General features: G+C 32.0%; 1 protein-coding gene across 1 annotated transcript; it reads right to left on the bottom strand.

Moving 5' to 3' along the window:
• Window positions 1-3547: 3547 nt before the first annotated feature.
• On the bottom strand, window positions 3548-12265 carry LOC143071829 (Golgi phosphoprotein 3 homolog sauron-like). The gene is made up of 3 exons (XM_076246429.1): window positions 11968-12265; window positions 8528-8774; window positions 3548-4723 (listed from the first exon to the last, which is right to left on the bottom strand). The coding sequence occupies exons 1-3, from the start codon at window positions 12154-12156 to the stop codon at window positions 4299-4301; spliced, it is 861 nt and encodes a 286-aa protein (XP_076102544.1). The 5' UTR covers window positions 12157-12265; the 3' UTR covers window positions 3548-4298.
• Window positions 12266-17980: the final 5715 nt, after the last annotated feature.

Here is a 17980-nt window from a genome sequence, read left to right as displayed (position 1 = left end):
TTTTACTGATTGTATTTCAGTTAAGTTTGATGCACACATAATTAAATAGACACCCCTCAATGTTCAAATATTAAATTTTCCTCAGTGATACAATATATACATATAAATTTATATATCCCATGGTAAAATATCTATGTTAGTTAAATTAGACTAATTACAACTAAATAATTTGAATGTGTAGTTAACAATTTAAAATGTGAACTATCCACCAACATGACAAAAGTTCAAGTGAAGTGGATGAAAGTAAAATTGCTTATTTATTAGGATCATGAATTCTTTGCTTTGGTTAACACAGTGATTGTGATTGACTTGATCCATTATTTGATTGGCTGACAATAAAATTTGTAAATGCTAAAGAAGTAAACAAAAGTTACAATGATTTCATGGTCAACATAACAAACTTCTACTTTGTACACACTCAAATTGTTTAGTTGTAAAAATAAATATGTCATGTTTCCTGTTAAAGATTCAGCTCAAATTTTGATGTTTATTTTGATTTTTCTATTTTTATAACAAATATCAAACAAGTATGGTCATAGTTTAAATCCTTGCTGGTATGTATCTTTATCTTTCTGTAAAATTCTGTAAAAAAACAAACTGTAGAACTACCAACCTTGGTTTATACTGAAACAGGAAACAGAAATATCTTTTATGCTTAAGAAACTGTATTTTAAATAAATGATTAAATTCTTTGACGATGATAGAATAACAATAAGGAACGTAAGCAACCAATGTACACAATGTTATAGCATGCCCGGCACACTTTCACCCAATGTTATCTTCACCTCATTATATCAGAGACATTAATTCACCACTTTTAACATTATAAATCATTTTTAATACCTAACTAAGACTTTAATAATAATAATAAAAACACAAAAATATGTGTTGGATTTCACAGCTGACTCATTAACCTATACCAACACACTGCACAAAATGTTTTATTACATAATTTTATCAATAATTTTTGTTTTAAAACAAATTAACAAGAAAAATTTGAATTTAGTCTAATAAATCAATATAATGAAAAGGACAAAAAAACCACAAGAATTTGAAGTTGTTTCAATTCAAAAATTCATTTTGTTTGATTGATACTCTGACAGTACACACACACACCAATCCAGACACACAGAATCAGAATGAACATGTGGTGACACACAAATGTGGTTGCAAACAAAATCTGCAGCAGTTGTGAATAAAAAACATTTGTTAAAGACAAAGAACAGCTGTTTGATTTGCAATTATTTGACAGTAAAAATAGAGACCTTGAGAAGTGATTAGAATGTCAGGTTACAATACCTTACTGAATAAATCAATGACATTCAACATTACACATCAAGGTTAACATATAACAGTTGTGCTCAGTGTTGTCAGGGGAAATAATCAGAAAACAAACTTTCAAATGTTAAGCTTCCAATAAGTCTACCTCTGTTAATTTGACTACATTCACAACCTAAAGTAGTAAATCATTTAAACATATGTCAGTAATAGTGCAGAAATCTATGAACAAAATTATCTTCAAAATTTTTTTTAATACTGTAAATTCAGAAATAATTGTGAGATTTAAGTTATTGTGAATAATGCAACTGGATAATAATTATATCAATCAAAACTTGCATTCTGATATCTGATACATATAAGTGTATGCAGTTTTCCTAAAATTGCAATAAATTTTGCATTTTTGTCCTTTCTTCAAAAATCACAATAACACATGCAGGATATTATTTCTGAATTTACAGTAGATATCATAAAATTCTTTTATATAACATTTCTTTTTAACATATTTTGCATTTTGTAAAAGTTGTAATTCAAAATTTCTGCATTTTCATTTGTGTCTCAATAATAATGTATGCTTGGTATTAAAAATAAATATTATTTCAATACGTCAGTAAATATCACTGATCATTTTAACAAGCATAGCAATAAATAAATAACAAATAGTGAATTATTTCATATACCTGTACAAGCACTTAACAAATGAAACAAACCTAGTCATATAATATTACTTAACTACTAATGAGACTTTCACATAGGTTCTAAAAATATATCAGAATCAAAATATCTTACATCTCTTCAAATTACCATTTACATCAAATAAGGCTCAACATATATATATTTGTTTCCTGCCTCCATGCACAAAAAATGGGGTAGACAGGTAGATTAAATTTTTAATTTTTTAATATTTTAAGTTTACTTTATATAGGGGGAAAATCTAAACTGTTAAAAGTGCTTTGACAAACATGTTGATACAATGTGATAGGGAAGGCATGATTTTTCAGGTTAGGCAGGGAGGCAAAAAACAAAACTATATTTTTGGGGGCCTAAATGCTTGGGAAAAGGTTTCAAATTTCAAACCCATAAAAAATAACAATAAAGTACGGGAAATGTAACAGGCAACAAAGAATAAACTCTTAACTTTTAAACATTGTGTTAAGTAAACTCTGCCTTTAAATGTTTACTATATGAAAATATACTTAAGGAAGGCACCTTCAGTACCTTGTTAGTTTCAATGACTTTACGAGCTTCAAAGTAAAGAAATTAGACCACTAGTAAGAAGTGATAAGTGGAAGGTAGTATATGGTGTTGTACAATACATGTATGATTTTGTATTGCTACCTCATAGACCTCATTAACATTTCTCAAACATCTTTAAACATTTCAGTTTATGACAGTTAACCATTGGGTCATGTACATAAAGTGAAAATAATTATACTCTGCACAAAAATTTTATGTAGATGATCAATTTCCTATATTAAGCAGCATATATGTACACATATACAAACTTTAGTGAATTATATCAAAAACATTTTTCTAATGAAAATAAAACTTTATTATCAAATTCAACTTGAAATACACTATTTCATATGTAACACCTAACTAAGTTGGAAATACATATTTAAACACCTTACTAAGATGAAAATGTTAACAAAGGTAAGAAAATATACAACTCCATTATTGTACATACATGAAATAATTACAGCAATTATTCATTAAAACAATCAAAAACATTTAATGCCTTTCCACATCAGGTTGGACTAAATGACAGTGATAAGAAACTACACAGCACATGTTCATAAGGTAACTTAATATTACTTCCTGTTATTTAATACATTTTCCCGTGGATATGCCTTAAGGTTATTGTTTACTTTGAAAACATTCAATTACATGTGCATGTAGTAAATGTATTAATCAAAATACCATTGACATTGACAACTATTTCACAGAACATAAACAAGAATGTGTCCTCAGTACACGAATGCCCCACTCGCACTATCATTTTCTATGTTCAGTGGACCGTGAAATTGGGGTAAAATCTCTAATTTGGCATTAAAATTAGAAAGATCATATCATAGGGAACATGTGTACCAAGTTTGAAGTCGATTGGACTTCAACTTCATCAAAAACTACCTCGACCAAAAACTTTAACCTGAAGCGGGACAGACGGACGAACGAACGAACGAACGGACGCACAGACCAGAAAACATAATGCCCCTCTACTATCGTAGGTGGGGCATAAAAACACTCTCTTTCTATATAAGTCAAACAAATACAGCAGAAATTGTAACACAATAATTCAGAATATAATCATATTTGATTCAAAATCATTTCATGTCAAAAATAATGAATACATTTCATTACATTACAGAAAGATGGAAGTAGTTTATACTGAAGAAGTTATATTATTACTTGAATACCAGTTTTGTTTGAAAGCAAGTCTATTATTATATAAATATTACTGCAACCACCCTAGAAATTTGACTTTTATTTTGAGATATAGTTATCTATCCATTGCACTGATTTGTTTGTATTTTTTAAACTGGTTTCTAAAAAATACAAAATTTTCATGTAAATCAAAGGTCTCTCTGGATGATTTGTGAGTAAGGAAATAGTAAGAATATAATCAATTTGCCATGTTTACCAAAATTGTGACAAATTTGATTATTTGGCTGGTGTTTAATTCACTTTTGTCTGTGTCTGTTATTGGAATGTGTTTAGACATTTTTGCGATAAATTAAGTTTGTTTTCTCTATGCCGACACTTTCTAATTCATTCTAATATCACATAACAAAATTACTGATTTAAAAACCTAGTTGTAAGATTTAAGAAGAAGATTATTAATAGATAAATAACCTCTTTCTTTGTATGACCTAACTGTTATAAGAAGTATGAACAATGTTATGGTTTCTCTATCCATGAAGAATGTTAAGGGATAAAATGTTGACGAGATATTATCCAGAAATAAAACATAGATAAAACAAGATGTATATATAGACCCACAGATACAGTCACAATGAAGATCACTTGCTAAATGCAGCTACAACAGCCCACAGTACATCATTGGTCCCTTCCTTCATAGATTCCTGGTCAAATTCAAGGTCAAGTAATTCACGGACTCGTTTCATTGCAATTTCATAGTCGTCATCAGAAAGTGGAGCAAAAGCATTTTCTAGAACATCAGAAGAATGTGCAAGGTAAATTAATGCCAACATGCGTTTCTCCATTCTTTGTGCATTGTTTGTCCAGCGACTTAGTACAGATTCTTGTACTCTCTTGATTAATTTCTGTTTGATATTAGAGTCTGTTAATGGATGAGTGGTCATATCAAACAGAAGGAAATTCTGTTTTTCTGTTGTACATACTCCTTTTTCTACCAAATTTTTGGCTAGTCTCTCCCGTACATTCCTCAATTGATATCTCAGTTTTAATGGATTCCATGTTTCACCTGGAAATATAATCGGATAATAACAACTCAAATAAATATATTGCTAAAACTGTTTTTAAAATACTAAACAAGACAAATACTATTAAAGAAGTCATTTTCATAATGTTCTTAAATTGTATATTCACAACCCCAAACCAGATGCTCTGCAGGGCGTAGCTTTATACGACCGCAGAGGTTGAACCCTGAACGGTTAGGGCAAGTATGGACACAACATTCAAGCTGGATTCAGCTCTAAATTTGGATTGTGATTAAATAGTTGACACAGCATAGGTTTCTGACACAGAATGAATGTGTTCTAATGAACTTAAAATTTTTGTTTCTCTTAGAGCAATTCACTATGCTGTTGAATTTTAATCCTCTCAAAAAAATGTTTGAAGAAATTTTCTTTTTTATTTATGAAATTTCAAATGAGAAAAATTGAACCCAATTTTTTTAATCACATCCCCCTTTCCCTTATTCCAAAACTAATCTCAATTAAAATTTCTAATGGAGTTTGCAACAATAACTACTCATTTAAATACATCATAAAATATTAAGATGTAAAAAAACTGCTTGTTATCACTGAATGGTAAAGATTATTTTAATTTATCAGTTGGTAGTAAAAAGTGAATATACATTGTATATTGTATATAACAAAGATTTAAGTTGATTCTGGACAAAGAAAGATAACTCCAATTAAAAAAAAATCTTGCTATTGCACAATATTTTGCAATTAGATATTTCTTGCTTACTATTCTGGACAAAGAAAGATAACTCTAATTAAAAAAAAATTTGATATTTCACAATATTGTGCAATTAGATATTTCTTGCCATTGCGCAATACTGTGCAATTGAAAAGACTTGCTATTGCACAATACTTAATATAATAATTTTAGATCCTGATTTGGACCAACTTGAAAACTGGGCCCATAATAAAAAATCTAAGTACATTTTTGGATTCGGCATATCAAAGAACTTCAAGATTTCAATTTTTGTTAAAATCAGACTAAGTTTAATTTTGGACCCTTTGGACTTTAGTGTAGACCAATTTGAAAACAGGACCAAAAATGAAGAATCTACATACACAGTTAGATTTGGTATATCAAAGAACCCCATTTATTCAATTTTTGATGAAATCAAACAAAGTTTAATTTTGGACCCCGATTTGGACCAACTTGAAAACTGGGCCAATAATCAAGAATCTAAGTACATTTTTAGATTCAGCATATCAAAGAACCTAACTGATTCATTTTTTGTCAAAATCAAACTAAGTTTAATTTTGGACCCTTTGGACCTTAATGTAGACCAATTTGAAAACGGGACCAAAAGTTAAGAATCTACATACACAGTCATGACAGTTAGATTCAGCATATCAAAGAACCCCAATTATTCAATTTTGATGAAATCAAACAAAAGTTTAATTTTGGACCCTTTGGGCCCCTTATTATGTTGGGACCAAAACTCCCAAAATCAAACCCAACCTTTCTTTTATGGTCATAAACCTTGTGTTTAAATTTCATAGATTTCTATTTACTTATACTAACGTTATGGTGCGAAAACCAAGAAAAATGCTTATTTGGGTCCCTTTTTGGCCCCTAATTCCTAAACTGTTGGGACCTAAACTCCCAAAATCAATACCAACCTTCCTTTTGTAGTCATTAACATTGTGTTTAAATTTCATTGATTTCTATTTACTTAAACTAATGTTATTGTGCGAAAACCAAGAATAATGCTTATTTTGGCCCTTTTTTGGCCTCTAATTCCTAAACTGTTGAGACCAAAACTCCCAAAATCAATCCCAACCGTTCTTTTGTGGTCATAAACCTTGTGTCAAAATTTCATAGATTTCTATTAACTTGAACTAAAGTTATAGTGCGAAAACCAAGAAAATGCTTATTTGGGCCCTTTTTGGCCCCTAATTCCTAAAATGTTGGGACCAAAACTCCCAAAATCAATACCAACCTTCCTTTTGTGGTCATAAACCTTGTGTTAAAATTTCATAGATTTCCATTCACTTTTACTAAAGTTAGAGTGCGAAAACTAAAAGTATTCGGACGCCGGACGACGACGACGACGACGCCAACGTGATAGCAATATACGACGAAAATTTTTTCAAAATTTGCGGTCGTATAAAAAAGAATACAATTGTAATTATTGTTGAAAGCATAACTAATTTTAAAAAGAAAACAAGCTTGAAAATACCACAAAATACCTGTAAAACTTGAAACCTACACTTATTTTGTATACAGAATAAAGAGGTATGTTATGTGTATGTATCAAACTTATTATTATGTGCTATTACAATTCCATTTGTTCTAAATCTCTGATAATCTCAATGAAGATTACAAGTAGTGTCTGTTCAGGAGTTGTATAACATATATAGCATTTAGCTTGTTCTATTAATGTCAGACCATGATATGATAGGGCTTGATAAATGCTCAGCATAAATACCAGATTACTTTGATTATTATGGGTATGAAGTCAAACATATGCATGTGGTTGTAGATGTCTATTTTTTTCTAAATCTGTTGATTAGAAACATCAAGTCTTCAGTCCTATTTTCTTTAAACTGATCACACATTGTTTGTATGTTCCCTTAGCTTTTACTTAGTTACACTGAACACTTTATTTTAATGTTAAGTACATGTATGCATAGAAAGATTCAAATATCCTTTTCCAATAAAAGTACACCAATCTTCATTTAGTAAATAAATTTGAACAAGGTGAACCAACACCTGAAGTGGTTAACCTCTATTGTTCTGCAAACCACACAACTGCAAAATTTGTACTTACTGTTTGATTTCATGTGTAATATTGTACTAAAGACGCCACCCTTGTTGGCGAAACATGTCGACCAGAATAAACTCTTACCATGCGGTAATTGATGGGTTTTGTTGTCTATATTGTTTAATTTTAGTAAATAAAGTCTAAACGGAAAATTGTATGAGCTGGTTTCCATGTAAACCCCTAAGCATGCTAAGGGCAAGGATGCATACAACTATAATATATATATATATATATATGAACCATTTTATATGTTGTTATTACAAATAACTGTAAGTAGTCTATGAATAATGTGCTTCAGAATTTTTGTTGTTGCTGTGGGGGTGGGGGGGGGGGGGGGGGTGGGGGTCTTCCCCTTTGGTTGCATTGGCATCTACATGTATGATTCATTGCTGCACAAATTTAATACTGATTGAAAATAGACAACACTTACTGGCATGTCTATATCATGTATATATTTTTTCTAGTTAAAAGGAAGACAACTCTATTATTTTTTAAATTCCATCATCATAGAAATTAGTCTGATACTCATGTAAATGTATATTATGTAAGAACTTTCCTCAGGCATTACAAGGAAAGTTGTCTGAAAGTCTGTACATGAATTTTTATTCTCCAATTCAAGTAAAGCAAAAGATAAATATCAAACTTCTACTCATGGTTTGAATAGGTTGATTGGTGTTTAACGCCACTTGCAGCAGTGAATCAGCACTGTTGTGCTATGATGGGGTCCTTTTTTTTGTGGGAGGAGCTGGAGCATTAGGAGAGAACCAGACATCTTTGGAAGTAAAATTGACAATCCAAGTCAATTAAGAGTGCCTTCCACATGCAGGATTCAAACTCACAACCTCAGAATTGAAAGGCTAGCAATACAGTAGACTAACTAAATGTATTTTGATACCTGGACACTAAGACAACCCTATCTAAAGATCTAGTTTTTAGTCTGGTCCATCAGGAAATCTGCAAACTTCTCTGCCTACATTTAAATTTTACATATTTTATCATCTAAAAGTTTAGTACAACAGTATGGAGTACTTCACATACCACTTAAATATTCTATCCAACTTTGAACTGTTTCAGCGGGTTCTGTCTCTTTAATGTGTTTTAATGCTTCATCCAGTAAGACATCACCTGTAGGAGCAGGATTCTTTAGAAGGATTTTACGATTAAGTAAACTTCTTCTACGCATTCCTGCTTTCTCAAGTTCTACCCTTCCTCGTAACCCAAGTTCTATTAATATACAGCCTCTCAGACCCGATGATATACAGTCGTTCCAGAATGATGTGTAACCCTGTAACAGAAATTTTTGCATGTACAAAAAATGTAACTCAAAATGATCAATCAGCTGTCAAGTTAAAAAGAGAGTTGTTTTATCTAATTCAGCATTCTTGTAGGGAAAGCCATGCATAAAGATTTTTCCAATTTGTTTTTCAATCTTTTCCCTCAATTCTAATCCCGATTGAACTGTAAACTGAAAAAATTATAAAACCAGATGCTCTGCAGTCCGCAGCTTTATACTACCGCAGAGGTCGAACCCTGTACAGTTGGGGCAAGTATGGACACACACCATTATTACTTGTCAATTATCCAACCACTTGGTCAAAATGTCAACTTGTTCTTGCATTTTAATCAGTCATTCCTGATTCTTTTGATACACTTGGTGGGATCCCCACTCGGGCTTATACCACGTTAACATACGTACATACAGTAAAAGTAGGGCGGGAAATTGTTCTTTCATGAAATATTAATAAATGAAAACGCAATGTTGCGAAGATTTCTTGTGATTTTCTCCTCAGCGATGGCAGATATGCGTGTTTGTGATACTCATTTTCAAAATGAAGTTAAATTCATCTGAATTGTTGGTGAACATTCATTTCTTTTTTATTCAAGCTGTAATCTTTTCAGTCAAAAGAGTAGTTACTCAAAATTACAAAAGAAACTTCAAGAGAATTCAAACACTAATACTACAATATCTCGGAGCAGAATAAATTGCAATAGTCTGTCACCGGAAATTTGAGGCCGACGCCTAAGGAAAGTAGCAATAGCAAGCTATAGCAAACTTTCCAAAAATTGACATTTACATCATTAATGAATTTTAACTGTGATTCGTCATGAGGCTGCCTCCAATTACCACCCTCATCACAGGCACTTTCTTCTATGCATGGGAAGACCCACTTCTATAAACGTAAATATACATTGATAGTGGGTCTTCCCATGGATAGAAACAAGCCTCACTGGACACAATTACGAACGATTTTTGAACTTTAATTATTTTTTTTCTTTGTAGAATACTTTTCTTGAATTGTTTGTACCATAGAATAAAAGATGTATGAATGCTTTTCATTTTGAATCATAACACACATAATTTTCTATTTACGTTGGGATACTTTGGTAAGATTTTCATGACCTGGTTTTATGGGTCTAGCAAGCCCAATATGGACCAGGGCTCGACATTAGCGCTTGTCCGATTGTCCGGGACAAGTGCACATAGGTGTCGGGCAAGTAGATTCACCATACTACTTGTCCGATGGGACAAGTGAAAAATCAAGGTCAAATAAAAATAGATCAAATTCAAGACTTATACATTCCCAAAAATATGAATGATTGTTTTATTGATCATACTTAATGAAATAATTATTCATTGATTGAACCAGAGACATATAAAACTTGTATAATATGTCTCTGATTTGGAGTATTGAACATGCTGGCAGCCATTGACCAGGGGGAGATAAGTAAGGGGAAAGAAACCAATGTTAATGTATTTTCTTAGTATAAGCTTCCTTGAATTAGGAGCACCTCTCCATATGGAGTTTTACCTAAACTTTAAAATATTAAATTAAAGTATGTTTCATTTGATTTTGCTTTTATGCATAACAATACATTAAAAGAGGTTTTATTTGATAAGATCTATGACATGTGATATAAAAATTTAAGATGAAAAAAAAAAAAAAAAAAAATCTAAAAAGGCAGATTTTTTAATGAAATGTGTATATGTACTTCATGATCATATATCAATGTATATACAAATCAAAATAAATTGTAAAAGCTTGTTTTGACATCATCAATAAATTAAAAGGGTTTACTCATATACATGTTCAAGGTGGCCAGGTGTATTTACATCCTTGGTTTAACCCATACCACTACTACAGAATGAATAGGTACATAGGGGAACGTAGTGGTTTGGGAAGATATGATGATTTAATGATTGACAAATGATAGGGACATTGAGTCAGAGAACACAGTCTTGCAAAAAAAACTTTCATTCTGAAATCATGAAATGTATTTTGATGCGGTATTCATATAACATTACTAAATGCTCCTTTTATTAGGTACAATCAAAGCCCAAGTGTTATTATTGCATAAATCATCAATATGTTAGATTTTTAATTATGAATTCGGACAAGTGAGTTAAGAGTACGGACAAGCTGATTTTCTTGCCACTTGTCCGAAGGGACAAGTTAGAAAAAATGTTAATGTAGAGGCCTGTGAACGCAATTACGAACGGCACTATATTTATATATCTGGCAGAAAAAATCAATGACAACGATCTAAATTTTATGAAACATACATTAATCTTATCTTAAACACATTTCCTAAGAAAATAAGAAGTGTAATATGGTATTTTACTTGAAATTCTTCAGCAGTTAAGTTGAAGACGAAATTAGTGACAAAAAAATTTCTTTGAAAAGGAAATAATTTGGAGTTTTTTGTTTTCATGCAAGTTCTTTCGTCTAAGAAGCACTGCATTCTCTTTTTAGTTAGTGAACCTATGATTTTAATTTATATTTAACCTTTCGGAGTTCTCAGGACTTTTCAATAAAAATACTATTTTCTTCTGACAATGCTCAGGGTCACACGAGTCTGAGAAAACGTTCATTTTTGGATTATTTGGGCAAGATAAAGGGTATCACACATATGAACAGATTCAGGAGATATTTTTCTATCTATATAATGACAAAAGAAGGCAATTTGTACTAGCTTGTGTGTTTTATTCATGTCATTTCCAAGAGAGGGAGTCATTATTTTGACATTTACGAAACTTAATTTTCCGTTGTCTGCAACATTAACCAAGTGCGCATGAACTTTTTTTTGTGAAAACACAAGTAATGTAGTGGGTTTTTAATTAATAGAAACATTTATTAATTATCATGCATAAATATGATATAAGGGGGCAAACATTAAAAATCGTTCGTAATTGTGTCCTGTCGTAATTGCGTCTGGTAAGGCAAGTGCCTGTGACCCTCATATAGGCAGGGCTGTCAAGTCTCGTGCATTTAGCACGAGACTTCATGCTTTTAAGGCCCTGTTTTCCTTTAAGTTGTAATTATTTTCTCTTTGATCTTTTCAATTTTGGCCAAATCTCACCCATTTTTTGCCTCATGAAAAGTTGGCATAACTGTATAGGGGAGCAAGTTATGACATAATGTCTGTAGACAAATGTGGAAATAGAAATACTGAAAAACACATTCATGTTAATGTATAACCTCTCTGTCTTTCAATCCCAACAGTAAGATTTCTTCCATTAAAGTTAAACGAGTTTCTTTCGAGTCGTGTTCCTCTTCTTCATCAGGATATCCAGAAAGATCTTCTGACTGCTCACTAGAATTTGGTTCATCTGTCCTTACATGATTACCGCGTCGTTGGACTAAGCCTCCACCTCTCTGAGAAGCCATTGTATCTATTTTACTGCATATAAAAGGCCAGTAAGTTTGTTTAGCCTAATAAACTTCAGTCACTTGCAAAGTCTGGCCATCAAAATGGCCGTCTCCGTTGACGTAAACATCAAAACATCCGAGATTTTCTAAACAATTTTAGAAACATTCGAAATTTAAAAATTGCTATCCGAATTATTTTTTCGACGTTCAAAATATCATTTTAATTAAAAAATATATTAATGTAAATTAAAATAACAAAAAAATATTTAATACAATCTAAATCTGTTTTACGTTTTTAAGAAAATACTAAAAGTTAGATCAATTATCGGTTATATTCCGGAAATTATTTAATGTGGCGAAACATAAGAAACGAGTGACCGGTGAAAAATAATTTTTTTTTTCCAATTCTTGAACCAATGCATACAAACATCAAAAACTTAGTCTTCTGTGCACGAATTTATCATTTTTTTCGTGTAAATTTCGTATAATCGTCAATTTTTTTTCAATCGGTCAGTGTTGTTGTCAAAATATGGCAGGTAATTAAAGTTCGTGTTTTGAAGCCGAAGTTTAACGATTGTCACCTGTTTGTCAACAATCGACAAAAAATCAACAAAAAAGCATGGAAATTGAGCACGTGTTTAACATGTAAATTCAGATAATAGTCTATTTTAAGGACATCCATGCGTATTGTGATCACCGGATTTTTACGAGATGGGTCACACTGAGGTCACTTTGCATACGGAAAATATGTCGGGGGAATTGCTTCCTTCCTTCCAGGAAGCAATGAAAATAAAGTAAACTTCTTCTAAATGTGAATAAATTAAAGAATTTTCTTCAGAAAAAAGTATGTGTACATAAGTTTTATAATGAAAACTATCCATTGAGTTATAAAAAACATATGCATTAGTTTTTTTGATTTGAGGTTTCTTATGACTTTAAAGAGACGTCAAGTACATTATCATGTCTTTGATTACTAATATTGTCATTCAATTTCTTTTGAAAATATCAAATATGAATTAATATTACCAACATAAGAAGGACTGAGAAGGACTTTCCAATATTTAGATACAGATACCTTTGTTTTTTTTTCCAGATTTAAAAAATTAATATTACCAACATATAAGATGGACTGAGAAGGACCTTCCAACATTTAGATACAGATCAGTGGTGGATCCTGAAATTTTCATAAGTAGGGGCTCACTGACTGCCTAAGAGGGGTCCAACTCCACTCACGCTTCAGCCTGTGATTCTCTATATAACCAAACAATTTTTTTTCACTAAAAAGGGGGGGGCTGCCCCCCCCCCCCCCCTAAATCCGCCTCGGCAGATACCTTTGGTTTTTTTTCCAAATTTTGAAATATAAATTAATTTTACTAGCATAAGAAGGACTGATAAAGACTTGCAAATATCTAGATACAGATACCTTTTTTCTATCATGATTTTCTTGATAGACCGGGGTTGCTGCTCACAACTACGGGAAGCTATTACATCAAGAGATCAAAATGGTTAAGTTGAAATCATCCCTTCGTAAATTTTACGGACGTCATCACGAGTTGGTTGACCGTTATGGAATAACCGTTTCACAGATGATATCGGATATGTTCATTACGTCGTAACTACAATCCCCTTCCCTTTCATGAATGTGACCTACTGAATTAGACTATTTACCGGATTTGTGATAACATGAGCAACACGACGGGTGCCACATGTTGACCATGATCTGCTTACCCTTCTGGAGCACCTGAGGTCACCCCCAGTTTTTGGTGGGGTTCGTGTTGCGAGATAGTGTTTAGTTTTGTATGTTACACATGTCATGTGTACTATTATTGGTCTGTTTGTCTTTTTCATTTTTAGCCATTGGCGTTGTCAGTTTATTTTCGATTAATGAGTTTGACTGTCCCTCTGGTATCTTTCGCCCCTCTTTTACAAAGACACTCATAAGAACACATTTAGAGTATGCAAGCTCAGTATGGCATTCCATATAAAATAGAATATAATGACATGATTGAGAATGTGCAGCGTCGGGCAACTTAACAACTATACCAGGACTAAAGAATTTAAGGTAGATCATCGGTTTATGTTTCGCGAGATCGAATTTTATTTCACTTTGCCAAAATGAAGATTTTACTATGCTCTTTTTAAAAATATAATAAAAACTATGGGTCACCGTTTTATTTTTCATGCTATGAGTCGTTGAAAATTAACTAAATTTGCTTATAATGATGAACTTGAAAAACATTTTGTGCCTAAAAAGAAATCTATGATATAAAATTTGAAATAAATTTCGAGAAGATAGGTTTTATAATGTTTTTTAAAGGAAAAAAGAAAGAAAAAATGGTGTCAGCGAACTTGTTTTCTAAATTAAAAATTTCCCGATCAGTCCAGTATATTTTTTTTACTAAAAGTGTTATCTCCCCTTAAATAGCTAAGTTTAAAAAAATGATTCTAAAACAACACTGTTACCACAACTGTTTGATATTTGTTTAAATAATTTAGATAATGCTACAAATCAGCAAGTTTTTTTCATATTAATGAACAGTCTAAACAATAAAATTGCACATCTGTCTCATGACAAATTTGCAGATTTGGGCAAATATTTAGACTGATTGTGTATTGCGATAGTGCAATCCAAGGTGGCGGTATACATTGAAACTACCTGAACATACTCAGAAAGACTGCAAAAATTAAAACAACCATCTCTAAAATAGAAGGGTCCGAGGTGATAGGATTGAAATACATAAACTACTGAACGGAAACTATGAAAGAGAGGCGGCACAAATTGGTAAATCATGGAAGGATATGACTACAAGCACAGGGATAACAGTCTGAAAATATTTCCACAGAGAGCCAGAACAGAATTAATGAGAAATGCCTTTGCTATACGAGTGCCGGGTGAGAACATGGAATGCACTACCCGATATTATAGTGACATCACCAACCACAAATACATTTGAGAATAGACTAGACAAATACTGGATGAACCAAACAATGATGTACGAAGCCACTATAGAGCAACAATCACCGGAAGTGGTGATGATTTAGTTAATGAGACTGACGAAGAGGAAATTTAGTTCCTGTATAAGTAAAAGAACCTAAGTAAACCTAAGTAATGATTTTTAGTTGGAAATAGTTTGTAGTGTTCTGATGAACGTTTTTGAAAAGACAAACTATAAAAAACATCATGCAAAGTTCTTTCTAATTTATTTTTAACTGAGATATATTGGTGATACCCTGTCACCCAATAAACCATATTACACTCAGATAGTTTTTCATATCATATATCCTAATAAACTTCTATCGTGCAGCTCGTCTTTAAGTTTGTATTGCCGGTTTCCAATACTGTCGTGGTGTATTTGCGGTCTAGCTATCGGAAAGACATGCTCGTTGATGGGTTTTGAACTGATTTGGAGGTTTTGATGTAAGAATCCGAGGCTTCAGCTACCTTTTCATGTCGTGTTGTTTTTTTGTGTTCACTCCAATATATAGATCATTTGTAATGGTGCAGCCTAGGTATTTAGTTGATGATTAATGCACCAGAGTGTGGCCGTGGTTTATCTTGAAATTCAATATATAAAGCAGACTTTCTAATTTCAGTGTGTATCCAGCAGACATAGGAATATACCTTTCTGATTCCAACTGTCTCACTCATTTTGGAGTTCGTATAATTCCCTTAGTTTTTTTCCTTTGATTTGTATCTTATGTTATGATTTTATGGGAATTAAACATCAATAAAAACATTGTTTGCATCGAATATAAGCACTGTCACGCAGTTTATTCCAAAACCAGTTTTCAATATAATACGGGTTGTGTATATGTTCTTCTCGTATAGCTTATAATGATATGATACTAAGCACCTAATGGGAGGGATTGTGCTTTATTTTCATATGATTCAGACATAATCTTTCCATCAGTTAAATTAAGGTCTATATAGCTGGCTTTTCAGAAACTGCTAGTAGTCCTTTGTTAATTAATGTTGATTATTATATCTTTGGCTAGTTTCTTCTGTTACATATTCTAACATCGAACTCGACTTCTTTAAAACCGATGTTTACTGTACGTATTGCTGTGTGACACATTCTCCCTTTCCATTCTCAATTTTCCTGTTGCCTCATATTTGCGTCTATTGCTTCTTTGCGTGTTCTCACGTTGAGCTTTCGACCAGCATTTGTTTTAATTATGCACAAGTTTATTGAACCGTTTATATGTTCCATGTACCAGCAACAATGATTGCCTTAGGCTTATTTGTCTTTGTCATCTAGGAAATTTGGTGTTGATTGCAAATCAAGTATTTTTTATATAAAGAAAACACAATATAGAGGTTTTCAAAAACTGGTAAACTAGTGCTGTTTCTGGAGTTTAAATGACCATGTAGTCGCCAAAAGGTCATATACTACTAGTTCTACATATGTACACACATTTGTGTACTAGTAATTTTACAAAATACAATGTACATGCTCTGCTGCAAACTTTGAGTAAAAAGGTTGCACTCAATATTTTAAATTAAAAATCAAGCTAGTTTTTGTGGTTAAAATATTTATTTTAATTTGCCATTCATGATATTTGCTGGTTTCAGAAGTTCAAAGTCATAATTATCTGTATACAGAAAATACAATATCTTAACAGATGTGGTATAGATAGATCATATATACATGTACATATGTGCAATTCTCGCGAAATATGTCTATAACTTATTTATATCTGATAATATAGGGTTATTGTATAAATATTGGGGAATATTGTCCCGAGTAGAATTTTATATTGCACGAGCTACGAGGGACAATATTCCCCAATATTCATGCAATAACCCTTTTATTGTATAGCAATATAATATTTGAAAGTAAAAATTGATTTAAACTAAGATTTCGTCATTGATGACGTCATGAATTTTGAAGATTTATTGCACTAGTGTAATATTGGAATTTATTGCACGCTAACTTTTGGTTACTTTCTGTGGGAAATATTATATTGCTATGCAATAATAAACATTATACGGTCTTCAACAACAATCACGTGTCTTTACGTATTATAGACATTTATCCGTTTTCTTCACAGTTAAGTTAACGTTACACTAGCAGGGGCGTAGCTAGAAAGAAACGATGTGCAAGCAAGTACCATTTTTGGGACCCTTTTATGCAATAATTTTTTTTTCCTTTTTCGGTCATAGGACAGTGAAAGAGGAGTTACATGTAGATAGGACTTATAAACAATCTTCTGAATAGAGTATATATAATCATGGTTAATTCAAAACATAAACTACACATTTTTCTGATACAGAATTTACTCAAAATTGTCCAAAATCTGCTCTTCGCGTCTAAGTAGAAACGAACTTCTCTATAACTTCGTCACTATTCACACCGAAATCCCGTTGAATATGCAGTAGTGCTAGCGATGATAACCTATCGTTGTTCATTGTTAAACCGTACTCTGTAAAATGTGCTCCGAAACCACATGTCTTAGACTGAGTATAACAAATTCAAATCTTGTAAAAGATACAAGTTACTGTCCGATTTTGTCATGATCTCCAATAAAACTTCTATTTTGAAACCAAATGCGGTTATTTAATGACATTTCATCAATTAAAAAAATGACAATATATGTGTTTCCTTTAACTTGACATTTAATTTATAAATTTTTATTTTGCATGTTTTTTTTGCATGCCGAATCGATGTGCACGCAACTGCGTGTTAGCATATAGGGAGCTACGCGCCTGACTAGACAGTTGTAATTTACTAGAGTGCAAATAGACACGAGACCACTCAATTGATCAAAAGTATAAAAGATTAAAAACTGTTGGGCAAGTACAATTAAATCAATCTGTATTACAAATATGTAGTCTTAATAT

The sequence above is a fragment of the Mytilus galloprovincialis genome, chromosome 4, assembly GCF_965363235.1.
Source record: "Mytilus galloprovincialis chromosome 4, xbMytGall1.hap1.1, whole genome shotgun sequence".
In the NCBI taxonomy this organism is placed as follows: Eukaryota; Metazoa; Mollusca; class Bivalvia; order Mytilida; family Mytilidae; genus Mytilus; species Mytilus galloprovincialis.
The sequence above is the reverse complement of the archived record's forward strand: the minus strand, read 5'-3'. Positions and strand labels throughout refer to the sequence as shown.